This window comes from Lynx canadensis, chromosome B3 (assembly GCF_007474595.2).
Source record: "Lynx canadensis isolate LIC74 chromosome B3, mLynCan4.pri.v2, whole genome shotgun sequence".
Classification (NCBI taxonomy): Eukaryota; Metazoa; Chordata; class Mammalia; order Carnivora; family Felidae; genus Lynx; species Lynx canadensis.
This window is the reverse complement of record NC_044308.2, coordinates 36,948,321-36,966,333: the sequence shown is the minus strand read 5'-3', so window position 1 is coordinate 36,966,333 and position 18,013 is coordinate 36,948,321. Positions and strand designations below refer to the sequence as shown.

The window sequence follows — 18,013 nt, the reverse complement described above, 5'->3', positions numbered from 1 at the left end:
ATGGCCCTTCCTGTGTTCTCTGGTAACAGTAGCCCCAGCCAGTCCCTGGTGGCTGTGTGGTGTGAGACCCGGAGGGAGTAAGTGACTTGCCCAAGGCTCAGTGCCAACCTCCAACACACCAGCTTCCCCACCCCTCAGAGGGCACCCTCTCTGTTTCCACCTCTGGGACGGGCTGGCAGCATGGCTGGGAGGCTCGATGTGCCATCTCTGAGAGGCAGGCCTAGAGATGCCCTACCCTGGCTCCCCACCCCCCCACAGCCCCCAGACTCCTGTGAAGAGAGCTAGGACTGACTGGGTCCCACTGAGTGGCATGGAAGGCCAATGGGCAGAGGCAGCACCCGCTCTGAGCCACACAGGCCTCAGACCAGTCTCTCCCTCCCCTGCTCCAGGGGACTCCCTCCTGCCTCCCCAATTCAGCAAGAAGCAGCCACCAGCCAGGCTTGGCTCCACACTGGTCTTTATTGATACCTCTCTCCACCCATCTGACCAGGGACCGGGGGACCTCTAAGGGGGCTGCAGAGGGACCCCAACATGAAAGGAAAATCGGAGGCACGGGGCTCCCTGAGAACACAGGAATGGAGGCAGGGTCCAGGGAGAGACTCACAAGCTCACAGAGCCAGCGCTGGCTGGAAAATGGGGCTGGGGGGCCAGCAGCTGTGTGGGCAGACCTGGCCCCGATGCCTGGGGGAAGGTGGGCCCAGGGGGATCCTGCTGGGAACGAAGCCTCCCTTTTCTGGGAGCAGGCCCGCCAGCAGAAGGCAAGAGATTCAGGCTCAGACAAGGCCTCCAGGAGAGAGTCTCCAGCTCCCCCCAACATCTCCCAAAGGCCCCTGCCCCTATAATGGGGCTCAGGGAATACTGCAAGTGTTTAAGAACTCAGCCTTCAGCTGCAGTTCAAATGCCCGGGTCAGGCGGACGGGAAGGGGTGCTATAGTTCTGCTAGGGGGCAGGGATACAGCTTCTGGCAGAGGGAAATGGCTGGAGAGACCCCAAGATCAGGCTGCGGTTAGGGGAGAGGGCTGGCCTCTGGCTCTCCAGGGGCAGGGGGCAGGGCGCTCAACACTCCCTGTGACCTGAGGTTGGGTGAGGTCTGTCGCACGCGTACCCTTCCTAGGGCAGCAACAGAAGGGGACGACTCAACCATCCCAAGGCTGCCCCAAGAGGGGCCTGCAGCCGGCCCACTGACACACTTTGGGCCCATGCTCCCAGCTAGCGCACGCGACGCCTAGAGAATGGATGTGCTTCCTCAACAACACCCAGAAAGTTATCAGAACCTTTGTGATCTGGCCTTCGGGGTCAGGGCGGGTCTGAGGGGTGAGCCAGTGGCGGGTGACGTGCCCAGTCCCCTCCTTGCTGCTGCCCCACCCACCAGGCGTCTCCGGGATGGCCACCAGAAGACATCCCGGGAAGAGTCCAGTCAGGTGCACAAGAAGGCAGGGCCCAGACCTCGGCCTGGACACACTGCCTAAGACGACATCCCATCCTGAAAAGATCGAAGCTACAGAGAAACTTGATCCAAACAGTCGAGTATTACGATGATGCACTCTGCACGCGCACACACACACACACACACACACACACACCCGCCCGTGTGCAAGACGCCTACCCCCACCAGCGTTGTCACGATTGCACACACAGATGGACACACACGTGTGTGCACGCACGCAAGCACCCGCCCACCACACTCAGACACTCTCTGTGGCTCGTCTCCCGCCAGGCAGAGCACCAGCGGCTGGTGCCAGGGACTCAGTGTCGGCTGCTGACGTGGAGGGTGTAGAAGGCCCAGGGCTCAGGGACGTAGATGACACCCGGGTACTTCTTCCTGAGTACAGGGTCATTCCACAGCCAGGCGACCCACAGTGCCACAAGCAGGAGGGTGAGCGCAAAGGAGTAGAAGAGGAAGAGGCCGTTGCTGTCCAGGAAGAGGCGCTTCCGCTTCTGGTGCAGGACAAGGGCCAGCATGGCGAAGAAGGTGAAGATGAAGAGGATGAAGATCTGGCCCTCGGTGACCAGGTACCTGAAGGGGCCGGGGGGTGAGGGGAGGCGAGCGGCATGACAGCTCTGTCCTGCCTGGCAGCCCTCCCTGGACCCTCATACCAGGCTGCCCTCCCGCTCAGGGTGGCTCATCTCACAAGAGGCCCAGGGAACCACGCTACCCTGAGCCCAGCCCACGGGCAGCATATTTGTTTTAAATGTTGAGTTCGTTACCAACGTTTAAATAACAGATTAGCTGCAAATGCGGGTTTCTGGTTTCTTTGGTCACATTAGGCCTATATTCCCGCATGACAACAACCAATCAGAGGATAAAGCAGCTGTGCCCTTTGGAGAGTGCACGGTTCTGCAGTTTGCCACAGTCCCCACCACTCACTATTGCCTCACTTGATGCCTGCTTGATGCATTTCTGTCACCAGCTTGGTTCCTAGAGGCATTTGAGTTTGGGAATGCAGTTGTAATTTACAGGCGTTGTCCTCACTGTCTCCTCGGGGGCTGGGACAGTCTCAGACCTCCCGGGGTTCTCTGCAGCTCCTAAGGCAGTGCCTAGCACACGGCCGGGGCATCTGAGAGGCTGTCGCCTCCGCTCCCCTGCCTCGAGAAAGAACAATGCTGACCCATTCGGCTCAAGGAATTACACAGCTCTGCAACTTTGTGGCTGTGTGGCCTTGGGGGGATTTACATGATATCCTGGGGCTTCTGTTTTCTTACCTGGAATGGGGACATAAATGGCCCCGTCTCCCGAGAGGTAAGACACCTGACAAGAGCTGTGCACACCTCTTACTTGAGAAAGCATGCTGCTGCTCCTATGCGGCCGTCTCTGCACTAACACAGCAGTGGGTCAGGACTGGGCAGGAAGTCCTCCCCGAGCCGAACCGCTCTCCCTCTTGCTGTGGTTGCCACCCATTTCTTTTTAAGCCTGTCCTTAGGGGGCACCCTCTCGGTGAGGCGGGGACAGACCCTGCAAGTGGCTTGGAGCTGGCCCTAGGGAAAAGCGGCTTTTTTCATTCCGAGGCAAGCTTCCCATCAGAGAAGGGTCCAGTCCTTCCTAAGACACCCATGATCCTCGGGTGGAGCCTATCCTCGGGGCAGAATTGACAGGAGGGGGAAGAGCCTGGCTGAGGCCTGAGTCTACTCTCTGAAATGGGATGAGAGCGCTGGAAGGCACAAAGAAACCAGACAAGCTCCGGAGGCCATGGACTTCCCCCCTTTATCTGTCCTTGTCCCCTTCATAGTGCTTTATAGTTTGTGAAGTCCCTTTCCCTCCTTCTAGATCCTCACCATCCTGTGAGAGGGAGACAGGCAGGTATTGTCCCCATTTCACAGAGGAGGAAACTGAGGCCCACAGAGCTCTATGGGCTTGGTGTTCGAGGTGGAGTCTATTGGGACCGCGGTGGCACTGGAGTTCTGGGAGGTACGGCAGAGGGGCATGAGGCCAGAGAGACCACACTTGGGCCTGGCTTCCTGGTAACAGAGAGGGGACCACAAAGCACAGTCACAGTCCCCACTACACAGGGGAGGAAGCAGGAACCCAAGGAAAGTCACAGAGCAGGACCGTGGTCAAGAGCACATTTTTACTACCTGGCTCACTGAGCGCCCCCACCCCTTCCCCAGGTCCACTCACCAATAGTACAGGCCACTGGGCATCACCAGGAGCAGGGCCACCCCTGGCGCTGAACTCTCGGCTTTGGTGGGAGTGAAACAACCACTGAAGTATATGAAGAGGATGAGGAAGAAAGGGATGTACCTGCAACAGGGAGACGGGTGCCCGTTTTAGAAGAGGACAACTTGGTTCTCTTGGCTGTTGAGTCCAGCCTGTTCTAAACGGGCCCTGGAAACACGAGTGTAGGCCCGGTGTGACAGGAGCCAGCCACCGCACTCAGGAGGGAGGCCACCGGCTCCCAGGCTTGCTGCCCGCCCCCCACCCCCAACTCCCCATCGAACCCCTCCCCTGGCCCGGCTCCTCATGTAAGGCAAGGGAGAACTGACGGCTGACTCCGAGGGGGGGATGGGGGATGGGGGGTGGGGGAACCTGACTCTCCCGCAGCCGCGCACATCTGGGAGGTTTCCGCCGCCTTTGGGGTGAAGGGGGCCCTCCCGGGAGTTCGAGGAGCAGGGTACTGGCAGCCCCTCCCCCATCAGGTCCAGCCGGCCCTCCTCGGCTTCGTTCCGACCTCCATTCCCAAAGATCACGTCCTGACACTGTAGGGGTCCCCCTCGGTGCCCCCCCCCCCCGCACCCAAGCGTGACGAGGGGGCGAGAGTCGGTCCGCGCCGCGCCCCTCCCCCCTGGCCCCGGCAGGGCCCTGGAGGGACAGCCGCTCGCTGCCCTCTAGTGGCCGCCGCGGGCACTGCCGCACTGGGGCGGGGAGGGCCCAGAGCCCCGCGCCAGCGCGGGAAGGGTAGGCCTTTCCAGTGGCTCCGCCTCACATCCAGAGGCTCGTCCAGTGTCCCCGAGGCCCCCGGCAGGGGGGGGGGGGGGGGGGGGGGGGGGACGGGGAGAGGGGGCTGGGCCCAGGGTCCCTGGGGAGACAGTGGGGCTGTTGCTGCCCTCCTGGCTGAGACAGCCCCATCACTTACCACATGGAGTGGCCCAGGTACTCGTCGTAGTAGTAGAGCAGCTCAAAGGAGTCGATCTGAGGGCGGCAGGGTACAGCAGGTGCTTCAGGAAAGGTGCTGGGGCCCACGCAGCCCACCCTTCCTCAGGCCTCCCTCCAGCAGCGCTCTACTCCAGGGGGCCCAGGTGGGAGCCAGTCAATGTGCCACTTCCTGAAGTGTCACCAGCATCCTAGCTTGGTGGGTCCAGCGCCCTCACCCAGCAGAATGCCTTTAGCAGGCCAGGCACAGTGATGGGTGGGGCGATCTCTTTGGCCTCCAGGACAGACTGTGCCCACAGGGCTTTACGAGTACTGGGGGAGGCGGCCTCACCAGTGTCTCCGGCTTGAGGTTCTTGATGATGGGATTCTCACGGACAGACAGGTGGTGCTGGTAGCCACTGAAGAGCAAGCGGTGGTTCACGGAGTCGCCCACCAGGTGGATGCTGGCACCCATGACGAAGGTGATGATGCTGACGTAGATCATGGAGCGTGGCAGGGTGCGGGGGGACCGCTCAATGAGCTGAAGTCAGACAGAGGCCTGATTCAGCCTCTATCACAATAGGAAACGCCCCTCTAGTCCCTCCCTCACGCCTGGGGCGGGATAGATGCCGCCGGTTGAAGAGTCACTCAGAAATTGACTTTAGCAGGCCAACCAGGCCTCCAGAGTCTCATATGATCCCTGTGGACCCAGCATGACCTGGGAAACAGCACCCCCTTCTCCCAGAGAGGAAACAGACTCAGAGGGGCTAGCTCAGTGCCCAAGGTCACACAGCAACCGTGTGCTAGAGGCAACAGCTAGGCCTTCAACACAGGCATCCAGGCCCCAGACCTGGCCCTCTGCCGGGTCCCAGGTGTGCCCCTGGGTGGCTGGGCTGGTTCAATGGCATGACTCTCTGATTTCTGAGCCACTGGTCCATGGTAAACACAAAGAAAATATCAGGGTTTTTTTTTTGGCGGGGGGGGGATACTTTGAAACTAAATTATTTACCTTTTAGACTCCTCTGAATTCTGAGATTATACCCTTCATACTTTTGGAGATTAGAAATGTCTTTCTAGAAACACAATAATGGGCACAGTAGACAGCAATAATTGTTTTAAGACCCCTTATTTGGATGTGCAAAGCTAGCTCTGTGCTCCCAGTGACTTCTCAAAGTCAGGGATCTCCAGGCTAGAGTATAGGTCACCTTCACTGCGGCCGTTCCTGCCACCTGGACCCTACCTGCCTGCTCAACTGTCCTTGACTTCTCCCCAGGCAACCACCTCAGTCATTCCTTCTGCCTCAGTCTCCCCAAATGTATTTGGTTTCCCAAGCATGGCCCTGTCTTCAGGTCCTTTTGCCTGACCACTGCTCCCACATCATCCCCTGACGCACAAGACGGATGCCCAAATCCAACACCCCTCCTGGGGGAGGCCTTCTCCATCCTTCCATCCCAGCCTTCATCCCCCCGACTCAGGCAGGGTAGGCCTGCTTCCTCCCGCTTCCATGACTCCTAGGGCGTGGTACCAGCTTCCTGCTAGGGGAGGAAGAAATGAGGGTGGGAAGGGAGGGCAGAGAACCGAGGACTGTACCTTGAGCAGAAGGAAGGGCGTGATGATGTTGTAGGCCATGTGGAAGTAGTCCCCCACGCTGGGCTTGTTGAGCGGAAACCATTCGAGAGGGAACACCAGCTGGGGAGCAAGGGGAGGGATGGTGTTCACCCAGGCAGAGTCCCATGAGCCCTCAGGGAGTCAACCCTCACCTCCTCCACACACATCTAACTCTTTCTGTGATCTCTGGGGATCCTCTTGGCAGCCCTGGGGGACCCAGACAGAGAAACTGACTCCCAGAGAAGGTAAATGGATTTGTTCCTGGATGCACAAGCAGATGCAAATCCAGGGCCTGACTCTGGGCCCCTCTCCCGGTGGGTACTAAATAAATGTCCCTGGGGGCTGGTCTGGGAGTTGGAGGCTACCTTGGGACTTAGTGGTGCCACACACTTTCTGGGTGACCCCAGGCAAGTCCTTCTGCTCTCTGGGCCTTGGTTTCCCCACCTGCAACACGAGAGATGTGACCCAGGTGGTCCACTTGGGCCCTTAGGGGTCTGGCACTCCAGGTGCTATGCTGACGAAAAGATCTCCTCACCACTAGGCCCCATGTTCTGGGCCCTGAGCAGATGGACTGCAGACACTGCTTCCAGATTGGGTCAGAAGTATAATTAGGAAACAAAGGAGAAAATATGTGAGTTCTACCACGAAAAAGAAACTTCAGTTCTTTCTTCCCTCTGTTTCCTGAGACAGGAGGCAGGCCAGGACCAGTTTCTCGGCCTGCCATGCCCTCTGTCCCACTGGCCTTGTCAGGGTCCATGTGAAAATCCCTGGGCGAGGTCAAAACCTGTGATGACCCCCCAAACTGTACTTCCAGTGTCTGTTGATTGAGAATACAGGCAATGACCACACATTTCAGTCAAAAATTTAAACGTTTATCTCTTTTAATTCAGAAATGCCATGTTGGTGAAAACTAACCTGCACATATAAAAAACCCCCAGGATACAGGTCTCTCTTTTCCTCTCTTTCTCTCTTATTCAGTGTGTATCTCTAGATCTTAATCTATATCAAGATATAGATGTTGGATATACATACCCCATCTTCCTTATCCACTTATTTCTTTATTCATTTACTGAAGGAGACTTGGGCTGCTTCCATAACTTGGCTATTGGAAATAATGCTGCCATGCACACAGGGGTGCATGTATCTTTTTGAACTGGTGTTTTCGTTTTCTTTCGGTAAATACCCAGTAATGGGATTACTGGGTCATTTGGTATTTCTATTTTTAATTTTCTGAGGGATCTCCATACTGTTTTCCACAGTGGCTGCACCAATTTGCATTCCCACCAACACTGTAGGAGGGTTAGGTTTTCACCACCAACACATTACTCAGCCATAAAAAGAATCTTCCCATTTGCAACATGGATGGACCTAGAGGGTACTATGCTAAGTGAAATAAGTCAGAGAAAGATAAATGCCATGTGCTTTCACTTATATGTGGAATCTGAAAAACCAACCAACCAACAAACAGAAAACGGATCATAAATACAGAGAACAAATGGGTGACTGCCAGAGGGGAGGATGTCGGGGGATGAGCAAAATAGGTGGAGGGGATTAGGAGGCACAAACTTCCAGTTATAAAATGAATAAGTCATGTGTGGTGAGCATGGCATAACATATAGAATTGTCGAATCACTATGTCATGCACTTGACACTAACATAAACTTGTATGTCAACTGTACTTCAGTTTCTTTTTTTTTAATATTTTATATTTGAGAGAGAGAAGGGGGGAGGCGCAGAGAGAGAGAGAGAGAGAGAGAGAGAGAGAGAGAGGAGACAGAGGACTCGAAGCCGGCTCTGCGCTAAGAGTGAAGAGCCCAATGTGGGGCTTGAACTCGCGAACCGCGAGATCATGACCTGACCTGAGCAGAAGTCAGACGCTTAACTAACTGGGTTACTCAAGCACCCCTATACTTCGGTTTCTTAAGAAAAGATATATACCATGGTGAAGGAGCCACTATCAGAAATGATACCTTATACATACTGACATGGAAAGACAGCCATGATATGTTCTAAAGTAAAGCAAGCAAGCTGTAGAATAAGGTGTAAAGGAAAATCCCATTTGGGTTAGAAAGGGGAAAAGAGTGTATATACGTTTGCATGAGCAGAGAAAGGAGTGGGGTTGCTGTGTCTCAAACCTCCAGGGGTGGGACTGGAAAGGGAGACTCCAACACTTATTCATATGCCTGGGTATTAGTTGACTTGTTACGTACTACTTTTATAACTTGTTAAGACTTTGTTTTTTGCGATTACAAATTTGGGACTGCTATGCCTACATTTCAGAAGCTCCAGTGTATATACGAGCTTTTCAAATGTCTACTCTCCTAACAAGCCCACTTAGGTTGCTGGGCAGGCTGGGGAAGTGATTTGCCCTGCAGGAGACCCCCACGGCCTGTTGTGGCTGAGTCCTAATGAGTGAGGGAGCCATGAGCCTGCTCCTGGCCTCATTTCCCCCTCCCCCATGGCAGTTCCTTTGGTCCCCAATATATGGGGCTTTCTTTCCAGAAGGGGGATCAGAGCAGCCAGGCCAACCAGCATTCTTATGAATGAGAGAACCAAAGCCCAGTAGACACTGACTTGCCTAAGGTCACCTACAAACCTGATCGCGAACCCCGACTCAGTCTCTTTTCTTTCTCCCACACTTCAAAACAACATGTACGCCCTATGGAGAGTCTGCCCAAAGGAGAAACAGCATCCACCATAAATCCGCTCCAACAGTGCTGCCAGAACAGCTTTTCTTAATCCCCTTCAAGCCTCTGATCCCATGTGTACAAGATGTTAAGACTGTCACTGACTTGCAGTCAGGCAGGATGCCTATCACTTCTATACCTTTATGCTCCTTCAACGTCCCAGGTTGCTCTATAGTATCTATGATTCCTGTTTAAAGGCCAGATAATGTTCTCTGTACTGGATACAAAAAGTTGATTTACCCAGTCCCTATGCTGGACACTGAAGTCACGTTCAAGGTAAGCAACACTACAGGGAACACCATTGGGTATAGAGGCTCTTGTCTTCTTGCTGATTATGTCTTCAGGGCAGATTCTTGGAAGAGGTCTTACTGGGTCAGGAGGGAAGGACACATTAGGGTCCTGGATATACACAAGACAGGAAGGGGGTAGGCTCTGGGGCCAGAGTGCCGGCACACAGATGCTGGCTCTTCTACTTGCTATGTGGGTGGCCCTCTCTACCCTTGAGTCTTCCCATCTATGAAATCAAGATTAATAAGAGTGTTGAGGTGAGGATCAAATGAGTTTAAACACTTAACAGGTTTAGAACAGAGTAAGCACTCAATGTATGTTAACCACTATTTCTACCTTAATGTTATTATTATTCTTAATTCAATAAAAGTGCATATGCTAGGCACTGTTCTTTCTTTCTTTCTTTTTTTATTTTTTTTTTTTTTATTTTTTATTTTTTTTAATTTTTTTTTTCAACGTTTATTTATTTTTGCGACAGAGAGAGACAGAGCATGAACGGGGGAGGGGCAGAGAGAGAGGGAGACACAGAATCGGAAACAGGCTCCAGGCTCTGAGCCATCAGCCCAGAGCCTGACGCGGGGCTCGAACTCACGGAGCGCGAGATCGTGACCTGGCTGAAGTCGGACGCTTAACCGACTGCGCCACCCAGGCGCCCCTTTCTTTCTTTTTTTAAATGTGTATTTATTTTTGAGACAGAGACAGAGCATGAACGGGGGAGGAACAGAGAGAGAGGGGGAGACACAGAATCTGAAGCAGGCTCCAGGCTCTGAGCTGTCAGCACAGAGCCCGACACGGGGCTCGAACTCATGGACCGTGAGATCATGACCTGGGCCAAAGTCGGATGCTTAACCGACTGAGCCACCCAGGCGCCCCAACTAGGCACTATTCTTTAGGTGCCTAGTTATCATCTTGACAAACTGCTTTCCAAAAGGGCTTTGCTATGGGGCGCCTGGCTGACTCAGTTGGAGGAGCGTGTGACTCTTGATCCCCCGGTCGTGGGTTCGAGCCCCGTGGTAGGTGTAGATATTACTAAAAAAAAAAAATAAATAAAAACTCAAAAGGGCTTTGCTGATTTGCATTATCACTAGCATGTGCAAGGTGTCAGTTTCAGCATCGGATGTTGTTATTGTTACCACCCACACGCAAAAATGAACAATTTGATGCAAGGTGGTACATCACTCAATTTTTCACATTCTGTTATCTATCTACCTACCTACCTACCTACCTACCTACCTACCTACTTATGACAAGCCAGGAGTTTCAATACTCTTCCAGTATTGATCTCTGTACAGACCACCCTTATACACTGATGCATGAACTAGCCTTGGAGGGAAGGGGATGGTTTCACAAGATAGCACTAAAAATTACCCGAGGCTCAGAGCCATGCAAAATCAACCTATACTCTTTACCTCCAGAAAAATAATACACCAAGGCTGTGGGGATGCTCTGTTTTCTTTCCCATACCCTGTTGTATGGCTTGGTGATTTGGTTAAACCTGGGTATGGGATGGTGGGATGGAAGAGGGGCACGGTATCACTGTTTAGGGCCACCAGTTCCCCTATGAGAGTCAGGGGACAATATGACTATTCAGGCCCCAGATCCCCACTTGTTGGCACAGTCATGAGCTAAAGCACATGAAAGCATCCAGGCGTATTCTTGCAGTTTACTGGTAGGGGAAGTGCCTTGTCTAAGGTCACTCAGCTAATTCACGTCACACTGTGTTCTCGCTGCTGGTAGGGGCTCTGTCCATAGCTTCGCACTCACCATGGCAATGGGGCGGCCAAAGTCCAGAACCCAGTTCTGCAGGGTGAAGTAGAACCAGAGGTCAAAGTGGAAGGGAGCTGTGCCGGCAGCTTCATCAGCCTTGACGGAGCTGTGCCTGGGAAGGAACCAGACAAGAGGGGTCAGCTCTTCTCTCCTCCCATGGGAATCTTCCCCCTGAGATGAGCCACAGAAAGGTATGGGGATTTGAGGGCAAGAGGATTAATTTCTAGAAAATGAGTTTTGCTGGAAATACTGGCTCTGAGGCCAAGGGGGACATGTCCTGGGAATGGATTCCAGCTGTCCTGGAAGCTTAGCTTCTCTGTGATTCAGTAAGGAAACTGCCAAACAGGTATAATAACCATTGGGCATTCTCACCTATAGCATGATGGGGACATCTAATGGGGCAAAGATGCAAATGTAGCTGGAAAATGTGAATCATGATGATGGATGACAATAGCGAACCTTTATTGAACACTTACTATATTCCAGGCACATCATGGCTGTTTGCATGCATTATCTCATTCAACACTTTTACTCCTCACAGAAACCCTTTGAGGTTGGAATATCACCCCCATTTTACAAGTGGAAAAACTGAGGTGTAAGATGTTAAGTAACTTGCCCAAAGTTACACAGCCAAATATTGAAGCCTAAATGACTAGGCTCCAGAGCTTGTATTTTTAACCTCTATGCCATCATCATGTTCACAATGATTGGGCCACCAGATGGGCATGTGACCTGAGCTGGACCAATCACAGCCCTTCAGGGAGATCAGCCTCCTAGACCATAGATTCAGATCAACAGTCTCTTTCCCTCCTTCTTGAACCTGGAGGAGGTGAGAATAGGGCTGCTGGTGTACCTCGTCTCACTAATCCACACAAGAGCAGCCAGCGGAAACAAGCTGATGCAAGAGACATGGCAAGAAGTGGAACACCATCTGACAACATATCTTTCGATGCCCGTCCCTCCTGCCAAGTCGTTAGCCATCTGTTTTTCACAGATGAGCTGAAGTTCAAGGGCCAGTGCCTATGCCACTTCCTCCAGGAAGGCTTCCTTAATAAGTCTTTTCCCAAAGCCCCACCAGCTCCAGTACAGGGAGTGCTTCATCACTAACTCCCTGTCTAGCCATGACCTCATGGGTCTGGAGCTTTGTTCTTATGTACACCCTTAAGAAGACGGATGGCTTTTAAGGTTCTCTTCAACTCACCCACCACCCTATCAGCATCCAAATCCTCCCTGAGACTACTTTGCACACCTCCAGTGACAAACAGCCTGCTACTTCTTACGATGAGTGAAGTGTGAGTTTTATTGCTCTACTTGTGCTGAGAACAGAAGCTGTGTGAATGGTCCATGTTACCCAGCGTTCTTGGCTCAGTTCCTGGTTGATGCTTAGTGATCACTGGTTGATTTTAAACAATCTTGATTACCAGTTACTCATTGTTTTTACTGGCAAACATTAGCTTAGAGGCATCGTGAAGGTTTTTTCCTCTTCTCAGTGCTACTATGGCGTCCATAACTTTCTGAGATCCCTTTCGGGCAATTCTAACAATGGTCCACAGTGGGCTGGTAGAGTAACCCAGAGGCAGAGGGCCAAGCTCTGGGAGATCTCATCATCCTCTGGTGGCAGGTAAGAGGTGGGGTGGGCCTTTCTTGGGTCAACTAAGCCTTCCCCTCTCTTCTACTGAGTGCCCCACCACTTATTGAGCGCTGAGTGTGTGCTGTGTTAGGAGCTTCAACTACACCATCTCACTGAATCCTCACAGCAATACCAGGAGGTTGTTCCCCTCGTGTGTTACAGATGAGGATACTGAGGCTTACAGGGCTTAAGGGCTTAGCCAAGATCACCTGTGTGGTATGGCGCTACAGCAACTATTCCTTTTGTCGGCCTATTTCCCACTCCAAGCTGCTTCTAGTAAGAGATGAGGTTTCCTTAGTCACAGGGAGGGCCAGTGACCTAAGCCAGCCCGGTGGGATGTTTCTAATTAGAGCTGGTGGAAAGAGTCCCTCCCTTTCTGGCACTGGGATGCTAAGGATGCAAATCCAGGGCTATGTGTGGCTAAGGGGCGAGCCTTAAAGAACAGCCAGGTGAGAATGAAGCAACCCTGCAGAGAGGACCAGGGGAAAAAGAAGAGGAAAAGCCCTGAGAGTTCTAGGTAACCCCAAGCTAAAGGTTTGGCCACATGAGCCAATACATTCCTTTTTGCTAAGGGTGCTGCCATTCACCCTGGCTTTATGTCACTTGTAACCCATGAGTCCTGAACAGCATAAATTCAAATCTGTGTCTATATGAATTCAAGATCTGTGCTCTAAATAGTTTGCTATCCTGTTTCTATTATAATAAACTATGTGACATATGAGGAGGTCAAGACAGAGAAGGCTCAGTAAGGCCTGGAGCAGTATGCAAAGCTGGCATGAAGGAAGAGAGCCAGGAAGCATGGACGGGTGGATTTAAGTAGGCAGAAAAGCAATAGGAGGGCGAGATCAAAGGCCTGGAGGTGGAAGTGAGAAAGGCACTGCATGGAGTTGAATGCCTGGCTTATTGGTGAAGAGGAAGAGAAGGGAGGGACTGGAGGGGCTTTAGACTGAGCAGATACTCAGAAACTGTGAGGATTCATCTGAGATGGGTCTGAGATGAGAGACTGGCTTAGAGGTCCCCACCTGCCCTTCCCCTTAGTGACTATCAGTCAAGGCCTGAAAAAGCAGATGGTGGGAAACTCCAGGTTTGAAGAACTTGCTGGAAGAAAGAGGATAACAGCCCTCAGTGTTTTATTCTGGAAACTTCCAAACTGGGCAAAGAGTAAGATGTTTGGTACAGAGAAGAAAGGTATTTTGAAAGCCTGGGGAAGCACTTGGGTATGGGTCTCTGTAAGCTGTGGATACCTAACAGATACTAGGGGCTCAGTAATTATTTCCTCCTCTACCTAAGGGGGCACCTCAGTTAATGGGAATCCCTGTCATTAGTCCAGCTGGCTTAGTGGGGCAGGAAAAAAAAGAGCAGACATAGGGCACTCAACTTGGGAATCAAGATTGGTCAGCATCTGATGGTTTTTTCTGTCGGGACTCTGACCACAGGAGGAAGATCATGGAGAATGAAGGCCATCCTCTTCCCCAGTCCTTGTCCTGGGGATGAGCAACCTCAGGCCTGTCCCAAGTTCCTGACTCCACAGACTTCACAAACTGAGCCCCTGGCCTGTGCCAGCTCTACATCTCAGTCATCAGAAGCTGCTGCTGAGAACACTAGTAAAAGCACAATGGCAGGTAACCCAAGACGAGGATGGCCTTTTCTCTCCTCCACAGCTTTATAAGTCTACCATATGGGGGAACTGATACCATGACAGTTGGGAAACACATCATATACAGTTGAAATATTAAAAGCAGTCAGCATCTGTAGGACTCCCTGGCAGAAAAGGAAGGACTCAGCCAGGGACCCATAAATGGGAACTATAGAGGGACTGATTTACCATAAAGAATGGTAAAGTACCTGACATGATGGAAAGTTCAAATGAAAAATGAGAAAATGAAGGCAAGTATAAGAGGGGAAAAAAGAAAGGCAATTAGAAACCCCAGGAAAAACAAAAGCAATATAAGAAAGCATATGGTACTGTTAAATATTCCTTGGCTTTGTAGGGAATAATGTTCACATGGCTTAACTAATAAAAATATTGTATACTGATTTTTTCAGAATTTAGAGTCCATCCACACACAAAACATGAACACAATTATGGCTGAAAAACAGCAGGTAAATACCATTAACCTCGAGAACAAGAAAGTAAATCTATAGAGGAAAGGAGCTGGGGAAAGGGTAAGAAAAGCTAAACATTAGAGTAGAGGACTAATATTCACCTTTGAAAAAGGAAGCAAGAGATACTGCCTACAGTTGCCCAAAAAAGAAATAATGGTGTATGCATGTTCCCTGAGGCTAACAAGGGTAACAAAGAGAAAAACTAAAAATAGTTTAAAAACTAAGAATAGATAAAAAGAACCATCTTGTGAATATGGGGGAGGTGTAAGTGAGCCAAATCATAACAGGAAATCGGGAAACATTATCTTAGAAGCTACAATTGATAAACCAAGAAATGGCAGTTGAACATAGCTTTTAAGAATATAGACTTTACACTGGGTGGCTCAGTCGGTTAAGCATCCAACTTCGGCTCAGATAATGATCTCACAGTTCATGAGTTGGAGCCCTGCATCGCTCTCTGTGCTGACAATGCAAAGCCTGGAGCCTGCTTTGGAATTCAGTGCTTGTCTTCTCTCTCTGCAACCCCCCCCCCCGCCCACTTACACACACACTCTCTCTCTCTCAAAAATAAATAAAACATTAAACAAAAAAAGAATATAGACTTTAGAGAACACCTAGGTTCATATCCCAGCTTTGCCATTAAACAGATTTTGAGCAAGTTACTTAATCTGTCTTGGGCCTCAATGTTCTCACCTGTAAAAAATAGTAGATCCTATCTTGAGAGTTGTGGTGGAATTATTATGTGCAAAACTTTAGCGCAGGACCTGGTCTGTGGAAAGTGTTACATGGTATTTGTTAATATCATTTAAAAATATGAATTTAATTCTAGTACAAAGAGCTAAAAGAAGGTTGTCTCTGGTGCAAGGGAAAGGTGGAACACAGAACCATTGATTTTTTACTCTAAGTCCTCCAGTGCTATTTAATGATAGGCATTATTATGTTGATTGCAATACAAAAATTGTCAACAGAACAGGTGGAAGCTGGAATGGGCTACCTTGAAAGGTAGTGAGCACCGTGTCATTAGAGGTATGCGAGCAAAGCATGGATGCAGCAGAGGAAAGCCAAGCATCTTAGGAATTGGACAGGATGATGGTACCTAGTGTCTTAAACAACGATACTGAAAATGGTCCTAGAGGTACCCAAAGATGGTGGCAGAGATACCCTGGAAGTGAGTCAGCCCTCATGCCATCCTCAGGGAACACCCTGCTGGTAGTGAGCTCATCAGGAATGAAGAGGAACATTACCCCTCAGCAGCCAAAGTGGAATAGTAGGAGCAGAAGCCTTAGGTGTAGACCCTGGGTCTTGCCACTGAGAAAGATACTGCATATGGAAGCCCCGCACATAAGATAAAGTGGTGATCATATCTGATACCCACCCATTGTTCTGATTGGACTTCCACAGTTCAGGGCAGTCAAAGACCCCCAACGTGGAAGGAGATCCAGAACAGAGATGGCCCTCAGTAGCAGGAGAAAGGGCTGCCCTCAGCCAAGTCCCTCAGATTTCTTCCCTCATCCCTAATCATACCACAAACTTCCTAAAATTGACTCTGAGCATACTAGTGCTCAAAAACCTTCCATGGCTCCCCTGTGCTTACAGAATAAAGGCTGCATTCTTAACCTACCATTTAGGGCAGGAACTAGGGTGAGGCAAGTGAGGCACACAGGGCCCAACATTTAAGTAGGCACAGAGTTGCCACAGAGTGAACATCGCCTTAAATTTCCTTAAATTGGGAAGTCTAGGCTTTCACCCCAGCCCAGCTGCCAGGAAAGGCCCTTCCCAATCAGTCCACATCTCTTGCCACTCTACACCAGAAAGCTCCAGCACCCCTGCCCACCTGACTTTCCTCAAGGTTTCCCCCTGGCTGGAAGAACTTTTCGTCCCTGAGTCACCTACTGAGTACTCTTGAGACCCGGCTCAAGTGCCACTTCCTCCACGCTGCTCTCCGCGATGACCTCTCAGCCCCTTCCGCACTGCGAGCCCCTCCCGGCTTCACCCTACCCACCCCTCTGGTGCCTGCCACAGCACTGGGCACAGCAGAGGCGCTTAATAAAGACCTGCTCACCGCAAGGAATGTTTCTGGCCTATACGACAGGGTGAACGCAGAATGGAGGGAAAGACTAAATGGTGGTTTCCGTGCCTCTTCCTCGGCCACTCCTGGTCTCAACTACATAAACCAAGAACTTCCCTTTGGAGAGAGAAGGGAGCAACACAAGAGTGAGAAAAGCCCTCCCTCATGGAGGAAAGCTTCCACACTTCCCTGTCCCTGGCATTTCCATTCTCACAGTCTTGGGATAAGGAGTGAGCTTCCCGATTAATACCAGAATCCAAGTCCTATTCAGCTTGTAGGGACCCCGAGAACTTGGAAATGGAGCCCGGGGCGGGCAGCTGAGCTGGGGGCAAGGTGAGCGGAGGTGTCTTGTGGCCCGCCGCCCCCCACCTCGAGTCTCTCGGACCCCTGGAGAGGTCTCCCCAGAGCAGCGACTGTCCTCCAGCCGGCCCGGGCCTGGGGCACCCCCAGGAAGAGAAAGGGAAGTGGAGACGGGGCCCAGGCGCCAGGGCGCAGCGAGGGCAGCCCCCGGGCCGCCCCGGGCTCCTCCAGCGGGGACCCCGCCCTCGGGTCCCGGCTCCCCGCGCCAGCACGCGCCCACCTGGCCTGCAGGAAGGACGCGCCCGGCTGCGCGCCCGCGCCTCCCGCCGCTCCCGGATGCTGCCGCCTCCGCGCCGCTGCCTCCATGGCTGCCCCGCCGGCGGCGGGCGCTGCGGCCCCGCTTTCCAAGTTGGGGAAGCGTTCCCCTGCCCCGGCGGTGGCGACGGCGGGCACCCGGCGCGGGGCGGGGCGTGGCGGGCCGGCGGGAGAGCGCTCAGCCCTGGGGGCGCGAGCGGGAGGGGCGGGACCCGGGGCGGGGCCGACGCAGGCGGGGAGGAGGGGAGGGACGCGAGGCGGACGGAGCCAGGGAGGCGGGGCGCGCCCGGACTGGGGTAGGAGGTACGCGACAGAGGTGGCGTCCCCTGAGGAGAGCGGGGTGCGGTGCGGGCCTGCGCGCGCAGCGCGTGTGGCCCTGTGGGGGCTGGGCTTTGCTGGGGACGCCGGCGAGGTCTGGGCGGGAAGCTTTGCCTAGGCAGGGCGAGGCCCGGATACTGGTCTGAGTCGGGTAGGAACCCGGAGAAAGACTCACCAGATCCAGATGCCCCCGGGGGAGGAGGCCAGGCGGGATTTCCCTTGTCCTTGGGGACAGGGACGGCGGGGGACGGAGGGATGTCCTCCCCAACTGCGCTGCGCGCCCATCTTTCAAATGGAAGATGTCGCTTTATAAAATGTCACTTCTGTGGCCCGTGACGCTAAGAATTAAATAATGGGCG

The 18,013-nt window shown here is 52.5% G+C and overlaps 1 protein-coding gene across 1 annotated transcript; it reads right to left on the bottom strand.

Annotated features, from left to right (window-relative positions):
• Nucleotides 1–440: 440 nt before the first annotated feature.
• On the bottom strand, nt 441–17,480 carry CLN6 (CLN6 transmembrane ER protein). The gene is made up of 7 exons (XM_030317853.1): nt 17,302–17,480; nt 10,915–11,029; nt 6,158–6,256; nt 4,920–5,108; nt 4,572–4,627; nt 3,617–3,739; nt 441–2,017 (listed from the first exon to the last, which is right to left on the bottom strand). The coding sequence occupies exons 1-7, from the start codon at nt 17,385–17,387 to the stop codon at nt 1,747–1,749; spliced, it is 939 nt and encodes a 312-aa protein (XP_030173713.1). The 5' UTR covers nt 17,388–17,480; the 3' UTR covers nt 441–1,746.
• Between the last annotated feature and the right edge of the window lie 533 nt (nt 17,481–18,013).

Bases quoted from the DNA above. Each gene is read 5' to 3' on its own strand.
- CLN6 (XM_030317853.1), bottom strand. From the start codon at position 17,387: ATGGAGGCAGCGGCGCGGAGGCGGCAGCATCCGGGAGCGGCGGGAGGC. The intron at 5,109-6,157 runs GTACAGTCCTCG...GTCTGACTTCAG, and splicing joins CGCCCTTCCTTCTGCTCAAG to CTCATTGAGCGGTCCCCCCG. The intron at 2,018-3,616 runs GTGAGTGGACCT...CGGCCCCTTCAG, and splicing joins CCCAGTGGCCTGTACTATTG to GTACCTGGTCACCGAGGGCC.